At 54.2% G+C, this 25,173-nt stretch overlaps 1 protein-coding gene across 3 annotated transcripts; it reads right to left on the bottom strand.

Annotated features, from left to right (window-relative positions):
• Positions 1-1,305: 1,305 nt before the first annotated feature.
• SIDT2 (SID1 transmembrane family member 2) lies at positions 1,306-17,986 on the bottom strand. Of its 3 annotated transcripts, XM_007196561.3 has the most exons (27): positions 17,331-17,986; positions 15,582-15,703; positions 15,106-15,270; positions 14,972-15,017; positions 14,455-14,556; positions 14,263-14,346; positions 13,373-13,472; positions 13,110-13,175; positions 12,100-12,193; positions 11,708-11,760; positions 11,341-11,352; positions 10,575-10,646; positions 10,347-10,427; positions 9,164-9,282; positions 8,788-8,861; positions 8,613-8,679; positions 7,985-8,058; positions 7,717-7,840; positions 6,762-6,879; positions 6,111-6,247; positions 5,802-5,910; positions 5,493-5,569; positions 5,272-5,318; positions 4,900-5,005; positions 4,154-4,264; positions 2,846-2,959; positions 1,306-2,772 (listed from the first exon to the last, which is right to left on the bottom strand). In XM_007196561.3, the coding sequence occupies exons 1-27, from the start codon at positions 17,511-17,513 to the stop codon at positions 2,710-2,712; spliced, it is 2,520 nt and encodes an 839-aa protein (XP_007196623.1). In that variant the 5' UTR covers positions 17,514-17,986; the 3' UTR covers positions 1,306-2,709. The 3 variants fall into 3 exon arrangements, with proteins under 3 accessions (XP_007196623.1, XP_007196624.1, XP_057409323.1); XM_007196562.3 differs by lacking the exon at positions 11,341-11,352; XM_057553340.1 differs by lacking the exon at positions 14,263-14,346.
• Positions 17,987-25,173: the final 7,187 nt, after the last annotated feature.

Raw genomic sequence — 25,173 nt, 5'->3', positions numbered from 1 at the left:
CAGAACCTGGGCATCCCTGCCGACCACCCCACCCCCCGCCCCCGCCCACCCCTGCCCCGCCCCCTGCTCAGGTTGAGAGTTTACAGTTGGGGTGGGTCTTGAGTTACACGCTTTAGTTGGGGGTGGGATTTGAGGGTTCAGCAACAGCTCAGTTGACCCTGGCCCCATCCAGGGGGTCTCTAGGACCTGAGACACCAACACTGGGGTAGCAGGTTCAGAGGCTGCTATCATCCCTCCCTCCCTTTTAAACAGTCCCTACCTACCCTGGAAAACAGACTGGACCCCAATCACCCAGGAAGGAGACCTGCTCAAATCTTGCTTCGGGGGTGGTGGTGGTGGGGTACCGGGAACGGATAGGAAGTGAAGAAAGGTGAGAGGCCTCCAGCGGGGTCTCTGGCCTGCCTGCTGTGGCACCGCCCCATCCTAGGGCAGCCTGGCAGGGAGGGGCTCACACTCTCCACCACACACCCGGCACACACACACCCCCGGCACCACCAGGAGAGGGGCGGCCGGACCAGGCAGTTTAGGGAGGGTCTGCCCACCACAGCCAGCTCCTGACGCCAGAGCCTAGTGGCGCGAAGAGCTATGTTGCCCCCCAGTGGCATCTGAGGGGAAGAGCATGGAGAGGAGCCGAGGATCAGCTGGAGAGGAGCCCAGACCTCTGGCTGTGTCCTGAATTCACCAGCTTCCCCACCGCCAGCCCCCTCCCACCCCCGCCCGCTCCCCATCTTGTCCTCCTTAGCCTGCGGAAATCTAAATCAACCTTCCAGGGTCATTTCAGATCGCCTTCCTCTTGGAGCCTGCATGTCATCCACATGCCCACTCTCCCACCATCCATCACCATCTGGTGTTTCCAGAGTACCACCTGTCCATTAAAGCAGGTCAGGGAGTACTGCCTGTGCCTGCGGCCTGCAGCCCGCCGAGCTGGGAGAGGCTCAGATCAGAAGTGAAGCTCGTCTGACTGGTGGGTGGGGACCAGGTGGGCAGAGGCTGCTGCCATTTGCCAGGTAAGGGGAGACTCTCAGAGGTGAGATGGCATAGCTAAGGCTTTTTCACTACGCTATCCTCTCCACCCTCATGGTACCTGGCATGGAGCAGGCCCCTGGTGAATGTTGACTGAATTGATGCCGTTGCTCAAAGGAGAGAAAAAAACGGGGTATCGAGGGACTCCTATTCCCGATGGGACTGGGGCTTGGAAGAGAAAGGTAGACCAGAAGACCTGGGAAATGGGGGCGCCCCGCCCCACCCATCATTCTCAACATCTCCACCCAGAAAGAGGGAGCAAACATGGGCCCAAGAACTGCATCTGGTTGTTTCTTTAATTGAATGCAGACTCATTCATAGAAAACAGAAATGCAACCATAGCATGGAAACAGACATTAAACGGAGCTCTGAAAAAAGATCCAGACCCTCCCTCCTCCGCTCCCCAGCCCAAAGGAGAGCTATAAAAACAAGCTGAGGAGAATAAAACACATTCCCATCCCCAAGGCCGAGGCCTGACCTGACCTCCCCCAACCTTGGCGTCTAGAACAGACCAGGAAGGGCGAAGAGGATCCAAGGCGCAGAGCAGCCGGGGGAACCAGAGCTGGGGCAACTCAGTGTAAACTCCAAGATTTCATATGTGTGCATGTGTGTGACTGACACAGAACTTGGCTGAAGACTGGACGGAAACTTAGAAGCCAGTCCTGGGTCCTAAGAGTGAGGCTGGACCAGGGACACAGAGGGGAATGTCATGTCCCTTCCCTGAGCCCCTTTCTAAGATAGGCACTGGGGCTCCCGTGGCCGTGGAGGAGGCAGGCTGGGCTGGGCTCTTTGTAGCTCCCCTCCTTCGCCTCTGGACATTCTTGGGCAGTGTCAATGGCACTGAAAGGCCCCCAACTGGAGCTTGGCAGGACTAAGGGCCTGGAAAGAAAAAGGAAGGGAAGGAAAGTGAGTTGCTTTTTCCCTCCAATCCTGGTGCCAACATCAGTCTGGGGGCTGACGGGTTATGAAAGTGACCTCTGAATTCAGTCCTTCGATCAAAGGTGGCTCTGACAATGTGGGCTGACCCTCGTTGCTAAAGAGCCAGCCCTGAGCACAGGCCAGAGGTAGGAGGCAGCACTGCCTGGGACCCCTCGCAGGCCTTAGCACCAAAAGCCCAGCACCAGCTGGCCAGTCCCCAAAATCCAACAGCCCCATCCATCCTGGCTGAGCTGAGTGGGCAGTGATGGCAGCCAGGTGCAGACCCAGGAGAAGTGGAGAGAACCCTGATGCAGGACAGAGAATCAGGCCCCAGACCAGGGCCCTGGAGTGGAAGCTCGGGGAAGAAGAAAGGGCTTTGGGTCCCAGGCCAGTGGGCAGGGGAAGGATGGGCAGAATGCAAGGCATGAGATGGGCAGGCAACACTTCCCTCCTTTCTCCTGCAGATGACAAACAGAGAGCTGACGGACGGGGACCTGTGGAAGGCCCCAACACTGAGAAGAAAGCAGCAATTTGGCCAACATCCGGGGTTTCAGGGGAGTAGGCCTCCTCCCCGGCAGAGGGCAGGAACAAGGCTCAAGGCCACCCTGTGACTGTCCCGGGCCGAGCCTGGGCTGGACCTCGCTGTCCCACGGCCACCTGGCACTGGGCAGCAGGGCTGGGACTCACGCCCCTGGCACTACGGAGGCTCTGGGCAGTGCAGCAGAGGAGCTAAGGGCCCAGTGAAAGAAGCAACGGGCCCGGCTCCCACTAGAAGACGTAGATCTTGTCCCGCTGCACGGTGTCCAGGTCGTCGTCCAGTGTCAGCAACACCTGGGGGGCGGATGCGGAGTCAAGCACAGGAAAGGAGGCCACCTCCGCCTCCTCTCCAGCCTCCCCGACATACCAGGAATGACCCAAACATGGCGATGGAGGAGAGGAAGTGCCAGATGTCGTGGTCATCAAAGAAGTCGAGGAGGATGCAGTCCCGGTTGTGCTCCCGTGACTCTGCAGGGGTTTTCTGGGGGCGAAACAGGGAGAGCTGCCTGCTGACACCGCCCTGCGAGGCTGGGCCAGACCAGCTCCCATCCCCTCCAGGCACTCTCCGTTCCCAGCCCCAGCCCTAGGCTGGAGAGCACCCTTTTTCAGGCTCACCCCTTGCCCTCATCTCCCGCATCTAAGAATTGGCCTTTAGTTGCAAACTGCTCCCTGAGAGCACTGGTCATGATTCCCTTGAAGGACTAGAAGGCCACCAAAGCCGCCTAACCCCGTTCCCTGCCTTGGACTCCGCCCCCGGCTCCAATCAGTCCTCCAGGGCTCCTCCCGGCTCACTTTCTCTCCAAAGCACTATTGTCAGGTCGCACAGCCCTACCCGAGGACGACAGTAGCCAGGACCCGTGGGCCATGACCCGAGGCCCTCAAGGTCCGCCATTCTCTCCCCAACCTCTGTCCAGCAAACACTGGCTGGACCTCACTCTGTGTCCGGGGACTGTCTGTGCCATATGCCGAGACCGCAGATACGACCAAGAAAGCTCTGCCGTGCCCTCAAGGAGCTCACAGTCTTCACTCGGCTCCCAAGAGAATGCAGTCACTGACCCCTAAGCTGCCTCTGCCTCGTTACTCAAGTCACAGCACCTCTGGGCCACAGGGCCCTTCCCCATCAGCCAGGGTCTTTAAAGGCCAAGAGCAAGCCCTGCCTCCTCTAAGAAGCTTTCCTGGACCTCCTAACTCACAGAAGCCTTTCTGTCCTCTGCCCTCCTGCACATCCCCTACCTGTCTAGTCTACTACCCTTCATCTCATGTACCATGTTGTAAAGAAAAGCCAGGAACTGACAGTCTCTCTCTCTCTCTGGAACTAGATTATAAGTGCTTCAAAGGCAGAGACGCTGCCAGACTTAGTTCTGATCACAGCAGGTGCCCTACGAGGCAGAGGGAAGAGCCTGACATCTCTGGCTTCAAACCCCAGCTGTGCCACCACTGGTTGTGTGACCTTGGGCAGGTCACTGGGTCTCTCTGAGCCTCAATTGCCTCATAAGTAAAATGGGGATACTTCCACGTTGGCATGGTGAATGTTAGGAGGATTAAATGAGAAAGCAGCTGTGAAAGAGCAAGGGCGATGCACACAAACAATTTTTGAAAAGAGAACTGGCCGTTTGTGGGCTCACGATGAGCCTGTGGGCGACTCCCGTAGCCTCTTGGCAGGAGGACCACTCACCTGCCAGGTGCTGAGCCCCTGGAAGAAGAAGAAGAGTGCAAAGCCCCAGACCACCGAGGTGCAGATGATGCAGAGCAGGGGAATGAGCTTGATCCTCTCCCCGCTCCGGAGCTGGGGGGAAGATGGGGAAGAGCAGCCTGAGGGCCCTGCCCCACTTCCTGGCCTGCCCTTGAAGTGCCTTCCCAGGCTTTCAGGATGGATGCTTTAGGAAGCCTTCTTGGATCCATCCCATCACCCTACACAGCTCAACTTGTCCCCACACTAGCAGCCTGGTGTCCTCACCCCTGAGGTCCACCCTGGCTGGGCCTCCATCCATGTGCCCAGAACCTTGTGCTGGGGGGTGTATGGCCAGGGGGCTCCTCTCACGTTGGATGGCACGAGGGGCCCTTGGGAAGCACCTAGCCCTCGGAGGCCCAAGCCCAACACAGACTCAGCAAGCCCCACCTTCTCAACCCCTTCTCCACAGAACGGGGCTCCTGCCAGCTGTGGCCTGAAGTGCTACCAGTTCTATGGGCCTTACTTAGAATACAGAAGGGGCTCAGGAAACGGGTCTGAGGATATAGTATATGGCTCCCGGGGAGTACGTGCAAGAGACTAGCCTCTCCCCTCCTCAAGACTCAGTAGCATGGAGAGATGAACCAGAAAAATTCTCACTCCCTCTTGGTGCTGCCCCAGGGAGGCTGTGCCCATCTCCCTCCCCACAAAGCAGAGCAGCTGGCTGAGGGGCCTCAGCTGCCCCCGCTCACCTTCATAATAATGTAGAAGGCAAAGTAAAGAAGCAGGTTGCAGATGCCAATCGCCAACAAGTAGGAGGCAAAATCATTGGGACGCATGATGAGCCCATAGGCAGCCCTGGCAGGAGGGAGGAAGAGCTGGTGAAGCAGGGGAGGACCGAGAGCAAGGAAAGGGCTCTCCCTGCCCCCAACCCATGTTTTATGAGGATGTGGGGCTGGGTTCAGAGGCCCACAGAAGATTCTAGAACCCCAGGGGCCAACACCTCTCTCTCCAGCCCCCATGTCTCATGGCCAAATTTGTCCATGTTCCCCAAGGAAGCCCGTGGCTGGCCAAGCGCCGAGCTGCCCACCCAGCCTGGCTACACAGACAACGGCCGGACTCACAGCGACCAGTTGATAATGTTGCCCATAACCAGCAGCACCATGCGGTCCTGGAGGGAAGCAGAGACACGGGAACTGAGAGACAGGGAGAGAAGTGGGGGGAGGCCCGTCAGAGGGTCCCCACCCCACCCCTGGGCTCTCAGCTGCGCTCCGCGCGCCCCCCAGTGGAGGGAAGAGGAAGAGTGGAGATAGAGGAGCAGGGGCCCGGGGAGCTGGGCAGGTACCACGTAGAGGGGTCCGCTGCACTGCCGGATGCAGTCCGTGTAGAGCACGTGGAGAATGCGACGGCAGATCCCCGAGTCTGCAAGAAGGGAAGGTGCTGAAAGGCACGGGCACCCTTTTGTCCCGGCCCCTGGGCTGCACCAGCTGAGAGGAGCCAGGGCCTCTCGGGGGCACGGCTATGCCAAGGCCTCATCGAATTCCGTACCCAGTGACTCCCCTGGGCCCCCTGTGAGAGGGCAGAACCCAAAAGTCTCCCATGAGACCAGGTCCCCGAGGCCACCAACCCCAGCGGGCCCCAGGCGAGCGCTCACCCAGCTTCCAGCGGCCCATGTAATAGAGCTGTGTGCTGAGGAGCAGGGTGGCAATGATGTGAATGACCGAGAAGATGACCCAGAATGCTGTGTTCCCTTTGCCGAAGACCTGTTGGGGCCACCGAAGGCAGGGGTGAGGAGAAAGCTGCTCCCCCGGCCCGCCCTTCCTCTGGGAGAGCCGCTCCAAGCCCGCCAGGCTGGGAGGGCACTTTAGGGAAGGAGCAGGGCTCTCTCCTGCAGGGGTGGACGGGGGTGTGTGCACACGTGTGCACCTTTCCTACGGGTGAGCAGAGCAGGCCGGGGCCTCACCACGCCCAGCACAGAGAAGAAAATGACGATGGCCAAGCAGGCATAGGCGCTGTAGGCACTGGCGTTGATGTCTGGGTGCCGCTTCTGGTACAGCTTCAGCATGCAGAGCCCCGCGATCATGTACATGAATGACGTGTCTAGGTGGAGGGACGTGGACGTGAGCTACGGAAACATCCGCGGAGCCCGGGCACGGAACCCCGGTCCCCACACCTCGTCACAGCCACAGAGCGAGCTGGTGGCGGGCTGGCGCTTGAACTCCAGCTCCTTAACTGTCCCTTGAACTCCAGCTCCTTAACTGTCCCTGCCACACCACACTGCCGCCTCACTGGCTGTCACCCACAGTCTGACTTCCCCTAACGACAAGGACAACTTAGTCCGAGCACTCTGAGATCAGCGACTGTATCTTAATTATCTTTGTTTTCTCAGTGCTTGCACATGCCTTTCCATAGGAAAGGCTTGAGAGATGCAAGAAATAGCATCCAGACGCTTATTTTCTACAAGCTAGGATGTGTGTTCACACAAGTCCTCCAGCCCTGGAGTCTCCCACATGGCTGTGTCTTGGGGATCCCAATCCCTGCAGGTGAATGGGGATGGCAGACTCAGGCAGATTCCTGTTGAGGTTCAGCCAGGGAAGAGGGAGGCCCCGCTCACCAAACTGGAAATTGGTATAGTTGGGGCAGACATGATAGCAAGCGCTAAGTAGCCCCTCCATCATCAGGGCCGTGCCCATGGCGTAGAAGAGGCCAAAGTGTTTGGGGATCCCACATTCCTGTTGTGGAGAGAGAAGGGAAGGGAGAAATCAGGTAAGATGGGAAGGGAGGAAGGAAGGGGCCCTAAAGAGGGAGATCATGAGAAAGGAGTGGGATGGGGGTAGAGTGGGTATTTAGCAAGGGCAGGGCCGGGCAGGGCTGGGCACAACAAAGCTGGGCAGGATAAGACTGGGCAGGGCTGGGCAGGGCAGGGCTGGGCAGGCCTGGGCAGGGCTGGGCAGGGCTGGGCAGGGCTGGGCTGGGCAGGGCTGGGCTGGGCAGGGCAGGGCTGGGCTGGGCTGGGCAGGGCTGGCTGGGCTGGGCTGGCCTGGGCAGGGCTGGCCTGGGCTGGGCTGGGCAGGGCAGGGCAGGGCTGGGCAGGGCAGGGCTGGGCTGGGCTGGGCTGGGCTGGGCAGGGCAGGGCTGGGCAGGGCAGGGCAGGGCTGGGCAGGGCTGGGCAGGGCTGGGCTGGGCTGGGCAGGGCTGGGCAGGGCTGGGCAGGGCTGGGCTGGGCAGGGCTGGGCTGGGCAGGGCAGGGCAGGGCTGGGCTGGGCAGGGCTGGCTGGGCTGGGCTGGGCTGGGCAGGGCAGGGCTGGGCTGGGCTGGGCAGGGCTGGGCTGGGCAGGGCTGGGCTGGGCTGGGCTGGGCAGGGCTGGGCTGGGTTGGGCAGGGCTGGGCTGGGCTGAGCACGGCTGGGCTGGGTAGAGCAGGGCAGGGCTGCGCAGCACTGGGCAGGGCTGGGCAGGGCAGGGCAGGGCTGGGCAGGGCTGGGCAGGGCTGGGCAGGGCTGGGCAAGGCTCCGCCTGCTAGGAAGGGTCTGGGCCTGAGGCCTCAGCGGGCAGGCGCGCACTCCTCACCAGGGCGTAGAGGTCGTTGCGCAGCAGGGCCCGGTTGTGGTTGATCTCCCGCTGCAGGATGATGAGCAGGAAGAGCAGCCCCAGCAGGATGTACCCCAGGTTGCTGAGGATGTTGTTGAAAGCGCTGGAAGGGGCGACACCGGGCGCATTGCCTCGGCCTCATGCCCTGGCCGCTTCCCCACCCGAGGCGGGCATTTGCAGAGCCCCTGCCCCTGCCCCGGTTCACCGTACGACGGGAAAAGGGGCCTCCTCCCAAGTGGATCCCCACCTGAGGTTGCCTAGAGGGTGGGCGCAGAGGAAGTTGTAGTAGCAGATGTCCTGGTTCCCTGTGACATTCACCACCTGCAGCGGGAGCAGGGAGGGGGCGCTGCTAAAGCGCCTCAGTCCACAGCCTGCGCCACCACCAGTCCTGTTCTGCAACGGATGGGAGGTGCCGCCACGGCCAGCACGTGTGCGCACATGACACCAGCAAGCCCCACTTTTGGTAAAGTCACTGCCCCCCTCGCTAGGTGTGGCTGAAAACCCTGAGGCATGACCATGACGGAGGTTCTTGCCCCACAGTACAGAGAAGAGGGAAGGGAAACCGAGACTCACAAAGTCCCAGCACTTTCGTTTCGTAAATCCCCACAACCTGGGGGAGGTGCCATCATTGCTGGCTTGCTGCCCCCATTTTGCAGATGAGCCGACTGAGGCTCAGGGAGGTTGAGTGACTTGCTCAAGGCCACCCAGCTGGTAAGGCAGAGTTGGGATGGGAACCCGGGACCCATGACCTAGGACCTGTGCTGGCTCCAAAGCCGCAGGCTGGGAGGCTCTGCACTGGGGCATTGCCCCAGCCTGTGGCAGCTCCTCGAGGGCACTTAGCATGGGCCCTGGGGAGCCGGCCCCTGCCCGCTCACCGTCTGGTAGGTGATCACCAGCTGCACCACAGGAAGTGCATAGAAGACAGCAATGGTGGCGATGTTCCTGAGGAGTGGGAGGGCGGCGGTGAGGTGGCAGCACCGAGAAAGAACCCGAGAACCCACCGCAACATCCTGTCAATGACAGGAAGGCCGGCCTGCTCCACCCACTCACCAGAAGTAGATCTGGTACTTTTTCCGCAGAACGCGTTTGTCCTTGCGTGCCAGGTCAGCCACGCAGAGGTATTGCTGCGGAGAAGCTTGAGTGAGTCCCCTGCCCCACTGCCCCAGAGAAGCCCCTCTCGCCCAGGTTAGAGGAGGACATGGGGGGGGCCTCCCTCCCACAGGCCAGAATTCCAGCGGGCCAGGTTCTGGGTGGTCCGGAGGGCTGGGAGCCGAGGCAGTTTCCCCTGGAATCTGTGCCACCCCAGCCAAGCTCTTTCCCTTTGCTTTCATAACATGCCACCCAGTGGGGAGATACGCTGGGCTTGGACACAGAATCTCTCTTCCTCGGGAACCCGTGACCAGGGCCAGCCCACGTGGGGTCACACCTTGGTGCGAATGACATTCTTGTCTGAATCGATGTCGGCCAATGTGTCGTAGTCGTCCTCCTCCACGGAGCTCATGGAGTCCAGTCGTGGCCGCGTGCCCACAGGATCAAGGGAATGGTCTGGGGCAGAAAGGGGGGAAGGGTAACCTAGTGGGCACAGAACCCAAGGTCTGTTCCCACCCACCTGGGACAATTGTCACAATTACTAGGCAGTGGGAAGAGGCAAACTGTGGGCTCAGAGCGGGGTTAGAGGTGGGCTCAGGCCTGGGGAGGAGGGATCAGGTGCTCCTAAGTCCTTGAGGGGAACAAGGGTGGACTCCGCGAAGAAGCCACCAAACAGGGACCGCTCCAGCCCTGCCCCCTCACTGAGCTAGGGCTTCCAGGCCAGGACACTGAGCCGACCCCGGGCCCCAGACACGAGCAGCAGGACTGAATTTGGTAGAAGTCACGCTGATTAGAAGATGCCCAGCTGTGTGGGTTCTGAGAAGACAATGCCTTGGCCCCCACTGGGTAAAGACCCAGTGGGCCCTGGGGTGCAGGTAAGGGTGAGAGGCTGCCTCCTCTCTAATCCTTTATCCTGTTCTTTTCTCATGCCTTCAGAAGCTTCCTCCTGTAACCTTGCTGACCAAAGGCCCCTGAGGCCAGGACATGACACCCTGGCCCATGAGCCCCAGAAGGCCAGAGAGTGAGGTGCTGGGAAACACAACAGCCAACCAGAACATCTGGCCTGGGGGAGGCTGGGGTGCCAGCTTGCCAGCAACAGGGGCCAGTGCCTGCCTATCTCAAAAGACACACGAGCTAGCGATTACTGGCATTAGATGGGGAAGCCATGCACAAAGCATCTTTCTGGTCCTAGAGCCTTCTGGCTCCAGTCAACCACCCTGGCAGGAGCTGATTAGTAGAGCAGCGCTCGCCCTCCCCACATCTACCCATGGCAATGCACAGCTGCCGCATCTGGCCAAAGGGGAGGCGCCGCTTGAACTGGTCGTGCCCTTCAAAGGAAAGGGAAAGTTACCGGGGAAGTGGGACCAAGGAGGAAGGAATGAGGGAGGAGAGGGGTGGGAAGACAGCAAGCCCTTCCCTGGTTCCAGCATCTGGCAGAAGAGGCAACCGCCCATCGTCATGGTTCATGCAGCCAGCACCAGCCCTGCACCGCACAGCTCTGCCCCGCCTGGCCCACTCACCCTGGTAATTGTAGGAGAGGTCCCCAGGGCCCGCACTGCCAACCAGACCGTCAGTGGATCCAGTGGAGCCGGAACCATTCTCTGTAGGGAATAGTAAATGGTGAGGCAGGCAGAAGAGACCTCAGGGCAGGGGACTCTGGACCCGTCTCCAGGGGGCACCGAGGAGGCCACCCTGGAGGTGGTGACCCGGCCGAGTGGGCAAGCATGAGCTCAGGTGTGGACGCGTACCAAAGGAGCCGTAGTTGTAGCCCTCGTACGGGGAGCTGCCAGGGAAGGAATCGGCCAGGACCCGAGGGTGACCTGCCACAAGAAGTCAAGGACACCTTACATTATCTTCCTCATCTGCAGGGTGCTACCGGGCTAAAATGAGAATAATGTACTAGGAAATCTCTTGTACATATTACATATTACAGTAGTTTTAGTATTTAGCATATTGATTAATATTCAAAGCCCTTTGTTACCATGAAAAATTAAATATCATAGAGTATATTGTGGTTATTAAAGTATGTATGTAATACACTTTAAAGGTTTTTCAACAGAAATGTTAAAACAAATTTGCAATGCTTAATTATTCTGTTTCTAAAAATTCAATAAACTATAATTTATGAGTCATTAAAAAAAAAAAAAAAGAAAAGAAAAAGAAAGAAAGAAGTCAAGGACCCCTTAGCCTTGGAAGCAGAGAGAGGCTGCAAGCCAGGGAGAAGAGGGAAGGAAGAATCCAAAGAGAGACACAGAGGGGCCATGGCAGCAGCAAAGAATAAGCACCTATACCAGCAAACACCTATCCCACCACCACCACCTGCCCCATTGGAAACTCTCACCCCCCTCTTTCCTCCCTAGAAAGACAGCAAAGTCAAGGAATTGACCATCTAAGTTACCAGCAGCAAGGACAGACCAGCATCGGCTTGCCCGGGTCCCACCCAGACACCCCTCTACTTCCCCTCCCTCCCCACTCTGGACTCCAGCTCCTCTGCCCACAGCACCTGGAGCTTACCAAGGAGAGAAGCTGAGAGAGAAGGTCCCAAGCAGGAGGGAGGATAGAGAGAGAGGGGTAGAAGAAAGGGAAAGAGAACGAAAGGTTAATAATCCCAGAGACGGTGAGTCGCATTGTCTGAAGGGGCAGACAGTGTACCTAGACCCAGACACTGAATGAATCAAGTGACAGTCTTTAAGACGGGCATGTTAGGGACCAACAGGCACACTGCCCCAGCCCCATTTCCACCTACAGTGTTACTCCCTATCTGAACCTCCAGAAACCCCCAGTGGGACCTTCCTCCTCCAACCCCCAAGGGAACCATCCACCACTATCCCCTCCAAACCACAAAGCAAACAGCCCACCGACCCAGACCCTCTGGAGGTACCGCTTTCTGGGCAGGCTCGGTCCACGGCCACCAGAAGGCTCTTCTTCCTCTGCCTGCAGGGACAGAATCCAGAGACAAACCAGAAGGGCAGCAGGAGGATCCCTCCTATGCTGGGCTGGCCTGCCTTCCACTCCCTCCACCCTGTCCTCCATCCATGATCCCAGGGGTCCTCCCAGGCTGGGAAGCAATGCGGGGTCTCCCTGCTTGGGAAGAAGGTTGAGGGGAGGGGTTGGTTTCCAGAGCAGAGACCCAGGGACCTCAGACCCTCACAGGGACCTGCATTCCTATGCCTCGTGGATGGAGATTATCCAGGGCCACACAGATCCTGCCAGGCCATTTCCCCCTGCCTGACCTACCCCAGAGCAGGGGAGGGCCCAGCGGTACCACTTTACCTCCAGTTCTCCCAGCAGGCCAGGAGCACGGTAAGCAGGTAGAAGGAGAGAAATATGCCCAGGCAAAAGAGCATACCGCCAACGTAGGCCTCGGCTGTGGGGAGGGAAGTGGGAAGGAAAATACACCAGCACTTTCCAAGCCTGCCCATCACAGCACGCAGGGCCCAGGCTCATCTCTCTCCACATCTCCCCTCGGGTGGAATGACCCAGCCAGTGCCAACAATATGCCAAACTCGACATGATTCCTGGCTCTGCTCACACAGCTCCCTCTGCTAGAACTCTCTCCCCTACTTCTTTCTCCAAGACCCCTCCTTGACTTAACCTTCAAAACACAGCTGAGGAGCTGTGTCCTCTAGGAGGCTTTCTCTGCCCTGACCTCCCACAGTGACTGTCCTGGGCTCCTCACAGCCCTCAGCACCCTGCATAGCAACGGGCTCTAGACAGGGGCACCCTAAGGACCACAGCTGGAGCACAGCACCAAGCACACAGAAGGGACTCGAAACAAATGTGCTGAATAAGGAATCCATGTAGGAGAGGCAGCTTCTTTCCCCTCCCGTCACAATCCTTTATTTTTATTTTATACTTTCCAGTTTACAAAGGGCTCTATTCAATCACTCAGTAAACATTTATCGAGCATGACTAAGGGGCCTGGAACTTTCCTACTAATTTTGTGCTAAACCGACTTAGTGGGACTAATAGAGACTAACAGATTCTATTACTCCTGTTACAGAGACGAGGAAACTGAGGCTCAATGAGATTACACTGCCCACAGTGGCAGAGACAGATCTAGAACTCAGTCCCTCCATCTCTTTACTCATGTATGCTCCAGAGCACATTACTCACCCTCCCGCCTCCCGCCATGAAGCCCTCCAAGAACGCTCCTCCTTCCTACCCTGTCAGCCTGCTCAAGTAGGTCCTCCTCACCCTTCCCATTCAGAGAACACTCCCTACCCCAGGCCTGAAAGAAGAGCCAGCGGCCAGGCCATCCCCACTCAGCCACCCACACTCACACGTGACTGCTCGAGAGACCAACACTGACAGGGTTTTCTGGCGGTGCCCCTGATCGACCGGTTCATCTGGAAGTAAAATGGCAAAATGGCAAACAAGCGCCTGCCTGGAGCTTGGCTAGAGTTGGTGGGACCAGGCCTGGGAGAGTCTGGAGCCAAAAACCCAGATCCCATCAGATCCATCAATCAGCCACACAGGCTCTTTTACCTCCCAGGAAGTGTCCAAGCCCTCCAACCCCTGGCCAGGCCCAGGGCGCAAAACATACCTTCTATAAAGGGGTAGAAAGGCAGGGAGCCTCCACAGGCTTGGTCTTCAGTTTTCACCACCACTACCACGTAAAAGCTGTTGCTGGGGAAGTCTTTGCGCTGCAGCATGAGGATGGTGATAATGGTGATGATGGTGACGATGAGGAGGATGGTGAGGATGGTGATGATGAAGACGACTGTCATCATCACATCATCGTCATCATTTGTCATCACCAGCACCATCCTTTTCTGAATACCTACTTCAGGCCAGACACTACGCTAAACTCTTTGCTCATATATTATTTTATTGAATCCTCACAAAGATCCTTATGAGTAAGTACTATCATCATCGCCATTGGACGTTAGCTTAGGGTCACACTGCCGGTAAGTGGTAGAGCCAGGATCATCTGACTCCAGAGCCCATACCCTGCACTAACACTAGTGCCAGGTGAGCAAATGAGGGTATGCCCCATCATCATGGAACCCACGGGTGCCCTATTATAGTCTGGGCATCAGTCAGGAGAAAAAGTGGAGGGGCCGTGGTGCCTCGTCAGCTGCACAACTAGATGTCGTGAGGTGAGCACATGCCTCTCCCTCCCTGCCCCCGGCACAGGTTTTAGCCTTTGCCAAGGGCAGCCCTCATCACCAGCCAGGGCCCTTTCCTCTCCCAGCTGTGGTGAATGAAGCATACATGGCAGCCATAAAGGGTGCTCTGCTCTTTCCTGTCCCCAAAGGCAACTGGGATTGTGATTCAATGCTTGCATATATCAGGGGACCCAAAGTCTCCGGGACTGGACAGCCAAGACTCAGTCCTGTGGGTAGGGTAGGAATGGGGCAGGGGAAAAGAAGCAAGGGTCAGGAAAGCTAATCACCTGGCCACATCCCCCATCGGGCCATGCCCATTTCCTACCTGCACAGTGATGGCTGCCTTCTTGGTCATAGTCTGGTACATGCCAATGAAGGCTACGTTGTTGTCTAGGTCATAGACAGGGCACTACAGAGGGAGGAGGGGACAGACAGATGGGCAGGGTCCTGGGCCCTGTCCCCTCTCTTCAGCAGCCCTGCTATCCACTGGTGGAGAGTAAAAGGGCAGGTTACTTACCAGGACATCCTGGATGGAGATGACTGAGCAGGGGAAGGCCTTGTTGGAGGTCACCTTGACAATGACTGAGTCCACTCCTTCCGGGAACTCATACTTGAAGTACTGAGGGCACAGGGAGGGCGGGGAGAGCCCCATCCCATGAGGATGCTCTCTTTGCCCCTCTAGAAGGGAAGAGTGTGAATCCTCCCAGGGTTGGGCAGTGGAGGCTCTCTGGGAAGAAAGGCCTTGCCCACAAGCAGGTCCATTTCCCATACACCACTCCCCTCAACCTCAGCTGGGCACTCAGGACAGTGCCCAAGGGGCAAGTAGGAAAGATGGCAGCCAGACCTCCTGTCTCTGCACTTCCTATACTGTCTGTCCCCCACCACCTTAGGGCCAGTGCTCCTGTTTCTAGAGAGTCCTCCACGGAGAGTACAACCAACCTGAAACTCCTGGCAAAGACTGCTGACCACTCCCACCCCCAAGTTCAAGCTTCCCCATTTCTCCTCTGGAGGCACCTTTGACAGGGAGGTCTTACCTGGGGCTGTGCTGCCGTAGTATTGAAGCTGAACTGCTCTCCGGTCCTGTAGGGCAGAGAAGAGCCCCCCACCGTTACTCCCAGAGCTTGGGAAGGAGGCCAGTCCCGTGGCCCCCTCGCTCTCCCCTGCAGACCTGAGCACGAAGTCATCCATTCGGCTGACGCGGAGCTGGTACGTGGTGTTGATTGGTGACAGGGTGGACACATCCACGTAGAAGAACTGGACCTCGGACTCATTCTTGGTGGGGGGCTGACACAGCGTTCGCTCCACCTTTTGGTAGAGGTACTTGCGCTGAAACCTATGGTCCGAGGCAGAGTCGAGACATGACTGCGGTCACGTAACAGCCAGCATGCCATTCCAGGGGAGCAGAGCCCCAATTCCTCCGCTCTGGTCCCACTACCTCCCTACCCCACCTCCACTAGGCTGACAAGCTCCAGGTCAGCTGGCTGGGCCCTTGTGCCATTGACCAGCCTCCTAGCTCAGGGAATGAGGAGGAGAAACAGAGGGGCACCCAGGTGGTTGGGGGCCCTGGACAAGGCCCTGAGTGAGGCTCTGGGCAAGGCCTGGCCTGGGCCTACCCCCGCTCCCTGGTCCCCGGGTCCTACTCACATCCCTCGGAGGATCAGGGGCACCTGGAAGGACACCACCGCCTCCTTCTGGCGGACCACAAACAGCAAAGGAGCCCCCTTCTGCTTGTTCAGGACATTCACGGACACTCTCACGCCCTCTGTCTGCAAGATGACACAGAAATGTCCCTCAGTCAAGCCCACGGTGACTAATTCTGCCACGGGAACACATGGCTCCAGAGACTGTGAGCTCTGCCCTCCCTCAAGCAGACGGCTTGTGCTTTCCCCATCCAGGTCGAGATGGGGAGCTACCTATGCCCCTTCATCTGCCAGAGCAGCCCCCAGACTCCAGGAGGGACTTAGGGGAGAGGATGGGAAACACAATGGAGACCTCAGGCATGCCCAGGATACCCCATTGCTATAAAAGTTCACGGATGCACATGCCTGCACACACATGTGCCTGCACACACGTGCATGTACACACATGCGCACACACAGGGACACAGGAGAGCAAGAAGTGCTCCCCAACCTTCTTCCTTGTGAGCCAGGAAGTTCCTATTCAACAACTCATCTGGCGGCCAGAGGCCACAGGGCAGTGGGGAAACAGGAATCGTTGAAAGCCAAGAAGGCCAAGTTCTATCCTTAGCTCTGACCGAGGGATAGGGCTGTGGAAAAGTCACTTCACATCTCTGAGCCTCAACATCCCCCTCTATAAAATGGAGACACTCCCACCACTGGCACTATGGAGGAAAGTATATAGGACAGTCGGAGCTTAAAGAAAAAAATAAAATAAAATAAATCCTGGGATTGCTTGTTATTGGGCTGCTGAAACCCAAGCCCTTAGGGCAGCACCTCCCAGACGGATAGAGGCCACCGTTCTCAGGGTAACCCCACATATGGGGGCAAAAAGAGAAAGGACTGTAAGTTGGATGAGATCAAACTTCAGAGAACCAGGCACTGAAGGCAGATCCTGGCCTGCCATCAAAACCCAATCCCTCCCCATTCTGGGGAAAAAAAAAAAAATCAGATTCCCATTCCGAACTCCACCACTTCTTAGTAAATCCAGTCCTGGTGAGAGCTGAGCAGGAGACCATGAGCCAGGCTGCAAGAGTGCTCCAAATCTCAGCCCTGCCTGGGGTCTAGACTTCCCAGACCTAGCTGTGCCCATGTTCAACTCACAGCTGGGGAGAAATGAAAGAGAAATCAGGGTGAGGAAGCTTCTCCATGGTAGGCAAACTCCTTCTCCCCTCCCACCCAACCTGGGGTTGGCTGTATCTCCACCACCTTCAACTTACAAGGCCAGCTGTCTTTCCAAGGGAAGGAAGAGGGCTGGGAAGGTCCCAGCAGTTACAGCAGCCTGGGAAGTCCTGCATTCATTTCCCTGGGGAGTCTCAGCTATAACTCCCTGGGGGCAGAGCCTTTCAGTTTGGGCCTGTCTCATCCCCCTGGGGTTTTCTGGGCCAAGCCCAGTAGCAAGCCTGCTTCCTTGCTCCCAGACCCCACAGCACTGTCAGACTCTGGGTGCTGGGTAGGGAGCAGGCCAGTCCTGCTCAGACTACAGCTGGTAGAAAGGAAGGGATCAAAGAGAAGATGGGAAAGAGGCAACTTCAGAAACTGTCCACTGGTAGCTTCAGAACAAACATCCCTGGCAAAGGAAGAAGGACTGGCAAGAGGGTCCAGTGTGGTTCTGGGAAACCCAGTGGGGCGGCTGTTCTTGGGGACTGACAGCATCGCCGAGCCCTGGTCCGCTCGCCCACTCACCACCAGCCCCGAGCCCAGCCCCTTCCCTCACCCGGTTGCGGGTCACAGTATGGTTGAAGGTGTAGATGTTGACCAGCTCGCTGTTGACCTCATCCACGTAGGTGCGCTCAAACTCGGCGTCTTTCTGCGAGACGTTCTTAGGCCCCAGAACCCCCAGATGGCTCTCGACCGAGGCCACCAAGAGTGCCAAGAAGGGCAAGCCCAGAGCGAACATGGCCCCGGCCGGGCGGCAGTGGCGGCAGCAGCGGCGACGATAAGCGACAGGTCACCTCCAGGGCGGGTTGCGGCTCTGGCCGCAGCTTCCAGCATCTCACCAGGACCAGAACTTTAACCTCGGCCTGAGATTAGGAAACGGTCCCTCCCCTGGAGCCGCAGACACGCTCTCAGCGGCCAGGGAGGGGATGGGGCGGCTGGGAGGGGGTGAGGAAGGGTTGGGGTACGGGCCACAGGAAGGGGCCCCAGCTCGCGAGGGGCCGAGCACGGCTGGGAGATCCGGCGGGCGTCCGCCAGGGCCGTGACAGCCCGGAGGCGGCTAGTTGCTGGGAGCCTGGAGACGCCGGGAAAGGGGAGCGAGGGAGGGAGGGAGGGAGGAAGGGAGGGAGGGAGGGGAAGCCGGCGGCGGGGTCGGCCGCGAAGGGAGGAGAGTCTGAGGGTGAGGGGCGTGATAGGTGGTAGCGACCCGACGCTGCGCGGCGCGGCGAGTTTTTGGGGCGCCAGCTTCGGCGCTCAGAACTCCGCGGAGCGAGCAACGCCGCGGGGCGGTAAACAGCAGGGCTGCCGGCCCGCCCGCTGACGTCAGGGGAAACTGACACAGATTTAAAGGGCCAGGCCTCGTTTGGGGCCTTAAAGGGGCCGCCGCTTTCCAGCTGGAGGCCTTCTCCCACTCCTATCCTGTTACCGGCTCCTCTTTCATTATCCTGACCTTCTCTGGAAGCTCACTTTGGATTAGATGGATGTTTCCGTGAAGGATCTCCAAGTGTTGGATTCTCGTTGACAAATCCTCTTTTTCACACGTAAGGATCACCCTCACCCCCACCACCACTGCCATTACCACTAACATCCTCCACCCCGGGACGTTTTTTTTTTCTCCTAATTATCTTAAGAAAAGAAAAATTTCTGAGAACTAGGAAACTGCCCGAGGAGGGGAAGCCGAGACAGAAATGCCCGAGGAACGCTGTGCGCGCCACTTCTGGGATGCTATCCTAAGGAAATAAGAAATACAGATAAAAAACGTGTGGGCAAATATCCTTATCACTGTGATCCTTATAATACAAAGCTTAAAGGAAACAGCTTAAATGTCCATAATGAGGGGGTGCTTAAATGTACTATTTTCATGAAGCCATTGAAAGTGATGCTTAAGACATTAAGGGACATGCAAGCAGAGAATTCAGGTTATGACACTATATAAACAGTAGGTTTTCCAAACACACAGACATGCATAGAAAAACGTTGAAAACTGCATAAAATTTAGCAATGATTACCTTTGAATTACAGGTGGCTTTTTAAATTACATGTATCGGGCTTCCCTGGTGGCGCAGTGGTTAAGAATCTGCCTGCCAATGCAGGGGACACGGGGTCCGGGAAGATCCCACATGCCGCGGAGCAACTAAGCCCCTGCACCACAACTACTGAGGCCACGCACCACGACTACTGAAGGCCGCGCCGTACAGAGAAGCCACCACAGTGAGAAGCCCATACACCACAGCGAAGAGTAGCTCCCGCTCGCCCCAACTAAAGAAAGCCTGCGCGCAGCAACGAAGACCCAACGCAGTCAAAAATAAATAAATAAAAATAAATTTATATAAATAACACGTATCATATCATTTTCCTCTAATTCCAAAAGTATAGACAAGTTCAGGAAAGAAAGAAAGAAAGAAAAAAAGATCACTGGTTGGATGGTTTTTAAATTTATTTAATATATTTTAAAAATTTATAAACTTTCTACAATGTACACAAATTCTAAGAACATATCTAAGACAAATTAGGTATGTTTAAAGGGAAAGAAAGGCCACCTCTGAAGTTGTCAGATACCCTGATGAAGCCACCTAGGTCATTGGCTTGTCAGGGTTCTCTTGCTTGCAAGATTCCAGCAGCCTCAGTCCCTGCCCCTGCCTTACTACCTGGGCATTGTTCCAATGAGGACTATTTTAGCTTATGACCTGTTATAAATATGTATTCATTCCTGCAATAAATATTTAATGGGCACCTACTATGTACCAGGTACTGTTCTAGTTATACTGGGCAAACAGCGAGGGAGAGAATTAGACCTAGGCCCTGCCCAAGCATTCATATGTGAGGGTGAAGACCAGAAGCAAGCTGCAGGGGCTAGAGAACTCTAGAACCTTAGCAGACTCCTGGGCCAACCCCTCATTTTACAGACAGGCAGAGCGAAGCCCAGAAGAAGTCAGCTCATGAATAGCTCACTAAAGTCCCCTGTGCCTTGGTCCAGTATTCTATCCCACACATCTATACAAACCTGAATTGGAATCGGAGGACCCTCAGGATTACAAGAGGTATCTTCGTAATGAGCCCTCCATGCAGTCAGCAGCCCAGTGTGGAGAGTCAATGTAGATTTCCACATTCCAACTGGACTTCACTTTTTCTCTCATCACAAACCTCCCAGTAAATCTGGAACTCTAGGAAATACTGCCACCCTGAGCTTGAGCTCCCCACTGAGGCTGATGTGATTTAACTGGTCTACGCTGTCTGTGCCAGGAACTTTCCCGGGTTCTGTGAGGACCACAAGTTGAGGACCGGAGCATCTCTGCCATAGGCTGGTTGGTGCTGAGGCTGTACTGAATAATCCCAGGCTGGGCTTGGGGGTGGGGACAAGCATTCCAACTCTGCCTCAGATTTTGGGGCAAAATGTGCCTCTAGGCCTGTTTAAAATGCTCATGGAGACCCTACTTGCAGTTTTTGAATCACAGTCTCTAGAGGTGGAACCCAGGAATCTGCATTTTAGGAAGCACTCCAGAAGTTTGCTATGCACAATAAATTTTGAGAACTACTGCTCTGGGGCCAAACAACTGTGGACGATCAATATTTCTGTTTGCTCCCTTTCTCCCGGCAACATCTTTTCCTTTTTCAAGGTCTCAAGGGCTTAACCCTGAGAGTTCAGACAGGGTGGGAAGGCAGCAGCCCTGTGTTTTCTTGCTGTTCTCAGGTCTGCAGAACTTTCCTCAGCCCTGCTGCCCCACTCATGGTGGGTAGGAGGGTTGGGGGCTGGGGTTGAGACAGCACAAGCCTGTTATGAATAGGCCCTTTCTGAGGTTTGGCAGCCCTGAGTGGAGAGAAGGCTTTTTTTGTTGGCTGCAGCAGTCAGCATAAAAGAAGGGCAGTGCTGGGTCTCAAAGTCAGACTTCTAAGTGCAAGGAGATGTCAAGTCCTGAGGGAAGGCCCCCTGGCCTTCTGCACAGGCCCAGCTACTGCATTCTCTGCCATGTTATATAAAAAGCCCAACCCCAGCCCTGGCGATGAAGGGGGCAGTGTTGGGTCACAAGGCTGGATGACTTCCTTTCATTTCCCTGTGGGCCATCCTTCTGAGCCTGAATGCAGAAAGGACCTGGGAAATGGGACCATTCACCAGGCAGCTGACAAGGTTCACAGCTTTCCACGGGTCCAGCTCCATTTTGTGTCACAAGATTTTCAGAGTTTGGAGCAAGAAGACAGGAAGGAAGCTTTGGCTGGCTCAGGGGTATTGTTAAAATGACCTTAAGACTCACCAAGAGCAGGATGCTGTAGGAATCACAGTAAATGGATTAGCTGAATCCGATCAAGTAATTTAGGAATCTGGGTGGTAGGTAGTGGCCGTGTCTGTAAGTGGGTGGCAGAATCAAAACAGACTTTAGAATTAACTAATGGTATAACTTTAACCCGGAAAAAAAGGTTGCAAAACCAGTCCCCCTGAAGGAAATGAACTTGAAGTTCCCTGTTTTCACTGTGACGGTAAAAAGGACTCAGTGTATCTACTTGGAGCTCAAATAGAATTGTCCTGGGTATAGGCAGCCCCAGAAGCAAGAGCACAGCCCTTCTTCCCACCATGCAAGTTCTGTTCTTTCCCAGAGCTGCCCTCATGTCTGTTTATCTCTCCATCAAGGACTGTGAAAAGGGGGTGCACAACAGATTAGGAATCAGTTAAAGATACAGTATTTACTCTTGTCATACTGGAGATAAGGTCTCATACCCGTCCCACAGCTTCATGGTGTTGTGGAAAAAACAAGGACTTTGATGATAGAAAGTTCTATGTTTAATTCCCTGTATTGTGCATCTTAGGCAAATTGCAATTTCTGAGCCTTCAGGGTCCACCTCTCATCTCCATTGTCCTCCTAAATGCCGCACACAGTGGAGCTGGGCTTGACTGAATTCATCATCCTGAACTATTGTCTAAAGAGTAGAAGGGGAGTCAAGGGAGAAGAGCTTTGACCAAGTGGCCAGGACTTTCTGCCAGAGACAGATCAGCCACTTTGCATTTCCTAAACCTGCGTTTTCACCATTCAGAAGGGGAAATGTGCACAGTGCGTTCAGGCCCTGCATCCGGTTCCCTGTGGCCATGTGATGGAACCAACATCAGGGCTTTCCAGGAAATGAGGCTGGTCATCAGGTTGCTGAAAACAAGCAGATGAATAATTGATCAACTCAAATCCGTGTCTCCAAAGATCACTGATAAAACTGAGCCAGCCATCCTCCTATTTCAAGAAAGCTTGGGTCTCTGGCTAAGAAATCAGAAGATGCAACTGAAGAACCTTTCACTCCTCTCTGACTGTATCTAAAGCTCACATACAGCTACCCAGTCTTTATTCCAAGTTGTTCTTATTAGAACAGGTCCCCTCTCTTTACACTCTGGCTCAGACACAGGCTACATCCCATAGCTGCTTCTGTTATTTTATTGGTTCCTAGAGCCTTCACAAAGGTGATTTTCTCATTCACGATACTTTTGTTCCTCTGAACCAGTCTAGCTTTTTCTTCTAGCTTCACTTTTCCTATGAAAACCATCTTTATTAATTCCATCTAGTTCATTTTTTATTTTTTTTTGAAGTATACTTGTATTATATTGATGTACAATATTATATAAGTTACAAGTATACAATATAGTGATTCACAATTTTTAAAGGTTATACTCCTTATAGTTATTATAAAATATTGGCTATATTCCCCATGTTGTACAATATATCCTTGTAGCTTATTTAACACATAATAGTTTGTACCACTTTATCCCCTACCACTATCTTGCCCCTCCCCTCTTCCTTCTCCCCACTGGTAACCTCTAGTTTCTTCTCTATATCTGTGAGTCTGCTTAGTTTTTATTATATTCACTAGTTTGTTGTATTTTTTAGATTCTACATACAAGTGATATCATACAGTATTTGTCTTTCTCTGACTTATTTCACTTAGCATAATACCCTCCATGTCCATCCATGTTGCTGAAAATTGTGAAATTTCATTCTTTTTTATGGCTGAGTAGTATCTCATTGTGTATATAATACCACATCTTCTTTATCCATTCATCTGTTGATGGACACTTAGGTTGCTTCCATGTCTTGACCACTGAAGATAATGTTGCTATGAATATTGGAGTGCATGTATCTTTCATAATTCCATCTAGTTCTAATCAAACAATTCCAGAAAATGTCTCAATAATTTTTGTAATAGGTATATACTGCATCTTTCTGTTTTTCATTGTTCTTAAGTAAATTTATCACTAGCTGGAATAATGTCTACTGTTTCTTACAAGCAGCAGCATAATACCATTGGAAGGACAGAAATTGAAGTCAAACGATTTGTATTCCGGTTTCAATTCTGACCGTTATTGGCTAGATGATCATGAAGAAATAACTCGATCTCCTTCCTATCCATTCATTCATTCAGTGCCTAGTGTGTATTAGTCACTAAGCTAGGTGCTGGGAACACAGAGATGCTTAAAACACATTCTCTGTTCTTAAGGAATTCATATCTAGCAGTGTAGAAAAGTGATTAAGTGCAATGATAAAAGATTTACACAGGGTATTATGGGAATTCAGAGATGAGAGACCTAGTACAGATATGAGCTGAAAATAGGAGAAATCAGAAAACATTCCAGGATTCGCTGAAGGATTCTTAAAAGATGAGTAGGAGCTAGCTTGGCAAATGGGCAAGAGCATATTCCAGACAGAGGGTCTCAACTTGGGGCAAAGGCATAGACTCAGAGTTCAATTCTATTGGCATGAAAGTTCAAAGTAAGAGGTGGGAGGATATAAACGAACTGAAGAGGGCCAGGTCATGGAGCACACTGGATGTTATATTTAATAGCTTGGACTATCAGTGGTTATCAAAGAACATGCTGCAGTACACTGATCTGTCATTAATTTTTCCAGGGGTGCTGTCAAAGCTTTATCAGTGTGTAAAATTTGTTTTTTTGATACATATTTTTGATGTGATTTAAGATAAAATAAGCCAGCAAATAAGCAAGAGGCAAGAGGCATAGCATAAAATCAGGCCCAAGAAAGACTATGTGTTTAGCAAAACAAGGTCTTTGCTTTGTGGCTATGTAAAAATATGTAGCTGAGTTAAGGTTTCACCCCTGCCTTGGCTGGAGAAAAGCAGGGATGGATTCTCCTGCTGGTTCCTTCCCCAAGTAGTTGCTGGTGAGGGAGCTTCCCCTTCCACCACACTACCCTCTCTTCCACTTCTGGGCCACTGAAGAGGTTCACATGGCATAGTTTGGAAACAATCAGCAAAGCCTCAGGCCCCAGGCTGCTTTCACTGCTGTCCTGTGATTTAAGGGGAACCTGTGACCAGCTCACAAGGCAATGCCTCTGGGGGGTGGGTGGAGCAGAACTTGGTGTGATTAGATGGGGAGGGTGGGCAGGGGGAGGCAAGTAGAAAAACAAAAATACCTCAGTTTAGTATCTCCAAATTTTATCCTTTTATAGGAGTAAATCATTTTAATCCAATAGCCTCACCATGGTGAGAAGTGATAAAGGGAATGTCGCAAAAACCATAGACACTTTTAGCTGCTAAGGAACATTTTATTGGCGTATCAATCTGCTGTAGTCATCGCTGGCGTGGTTGGTGGTGTTAGTCATCAGGATAGGCCCTAATGGGCCAGGTAAGTGACCCTTGCTCTGGTCACACAGCTCTAAAGAGGTCGTCCTTGGGGCAGATGTGTTAGCTGGGGGAGGCGAGGGTGATAAAGGAGAACTATGTTCACATTGTCACTAGCAGCCACATTGTTATACTGAGACTGAGGCCATTCACCCAGGTCGGATGAGGTGGTCCACAGCACACATCCACAGAAACCCACCTGCAGAACTGTCTGGACTCAGGTATGGAGTGGACTTCAAGGGAGGCAGCTGTTTTCTGAAGGTCTGACATGAACCCTCATTCAGCAGTTCCATCTGCACTTGTGGCCCCCACCACCCCTCAGCATATGGAAGCTGACAACTCCTATTTTAATCATTCTGCCACTTATTACTGACTGTACTTACACTTTCCTGTTTTAGACTTTAAATCTTATTTCACTTACCCAGGTAGTATCCTCCTGTCAATCTGAACTTCCTGACATGTTAATACAGTTGCCAGTCTTGGAACCCCTTCACGCGTACCACCAAAAATTCTTGGCTCTATAAACACAATTTAAATTCTACTGCTGGTTTTAAGGTGGGAAACAAGATGGCCAGATAATGCACTTTAAATAAATTCTAATAATTCCGTGGCCACGTGGAGGATGGAATCGAAAGGGAGTATATTGATTGCAGAGAGACTGAAGGAAGCTGTTGCCTTTGGTCCAGGTGAGAAGATTGTCACTTCATTCCCAGGACTTTCAACTGAAGGGAAACTAGGGATGTATGTGCAATGAACTCAGTGAATCGGAATCTAGAGCTAAAAAGACACCCCAG

Source organism: Balaenoptera acutorostrata, chromosome 9 (assembly GCF_949987535.1).
Source record: "Balaenoptera acutorostrata chromosome 9, mBalAcu1.1, whole genome shotgun sequence".
Lineage (NCBI taxonomy): Eukaryota > Metazoa > Chordata > Mammalia > Artiodactyla > Balaenopteridae > Balaenoptera > Balaenoptera acutorostrata.
The sequence above is the reverse complement of the archived record's forward strand: the minus strand, read 5'-3'. Positions and strand labels throughout refer to the sequence as shown.

Excerpts from the sequence above, each read along its gene's own strand:
- SIDT2 (XM_007196561.3), bottom strand. The coding sequence starts at position 17,513 with ATGTTCGCTCTGGGCTTGCCCTTCTTGGCACTCTTGGTGGCCTCGGTC. Across the intron at positions 10,428-10,574 it reads CTACAACTACGGCTCCTTTG|AGAATGGTTCCGGCTCCACT; the intron begins GTACGCGTCCAC and ends TATTCCCTACAG. Across the intron at positions 5,006-5,271 it reads AACATTATCAACTGGTCGCT|GGCTGCCTATGGGCTCATCA; the intron begins GTGAGTCCGGCC and ends CCCTCCTGCCAG.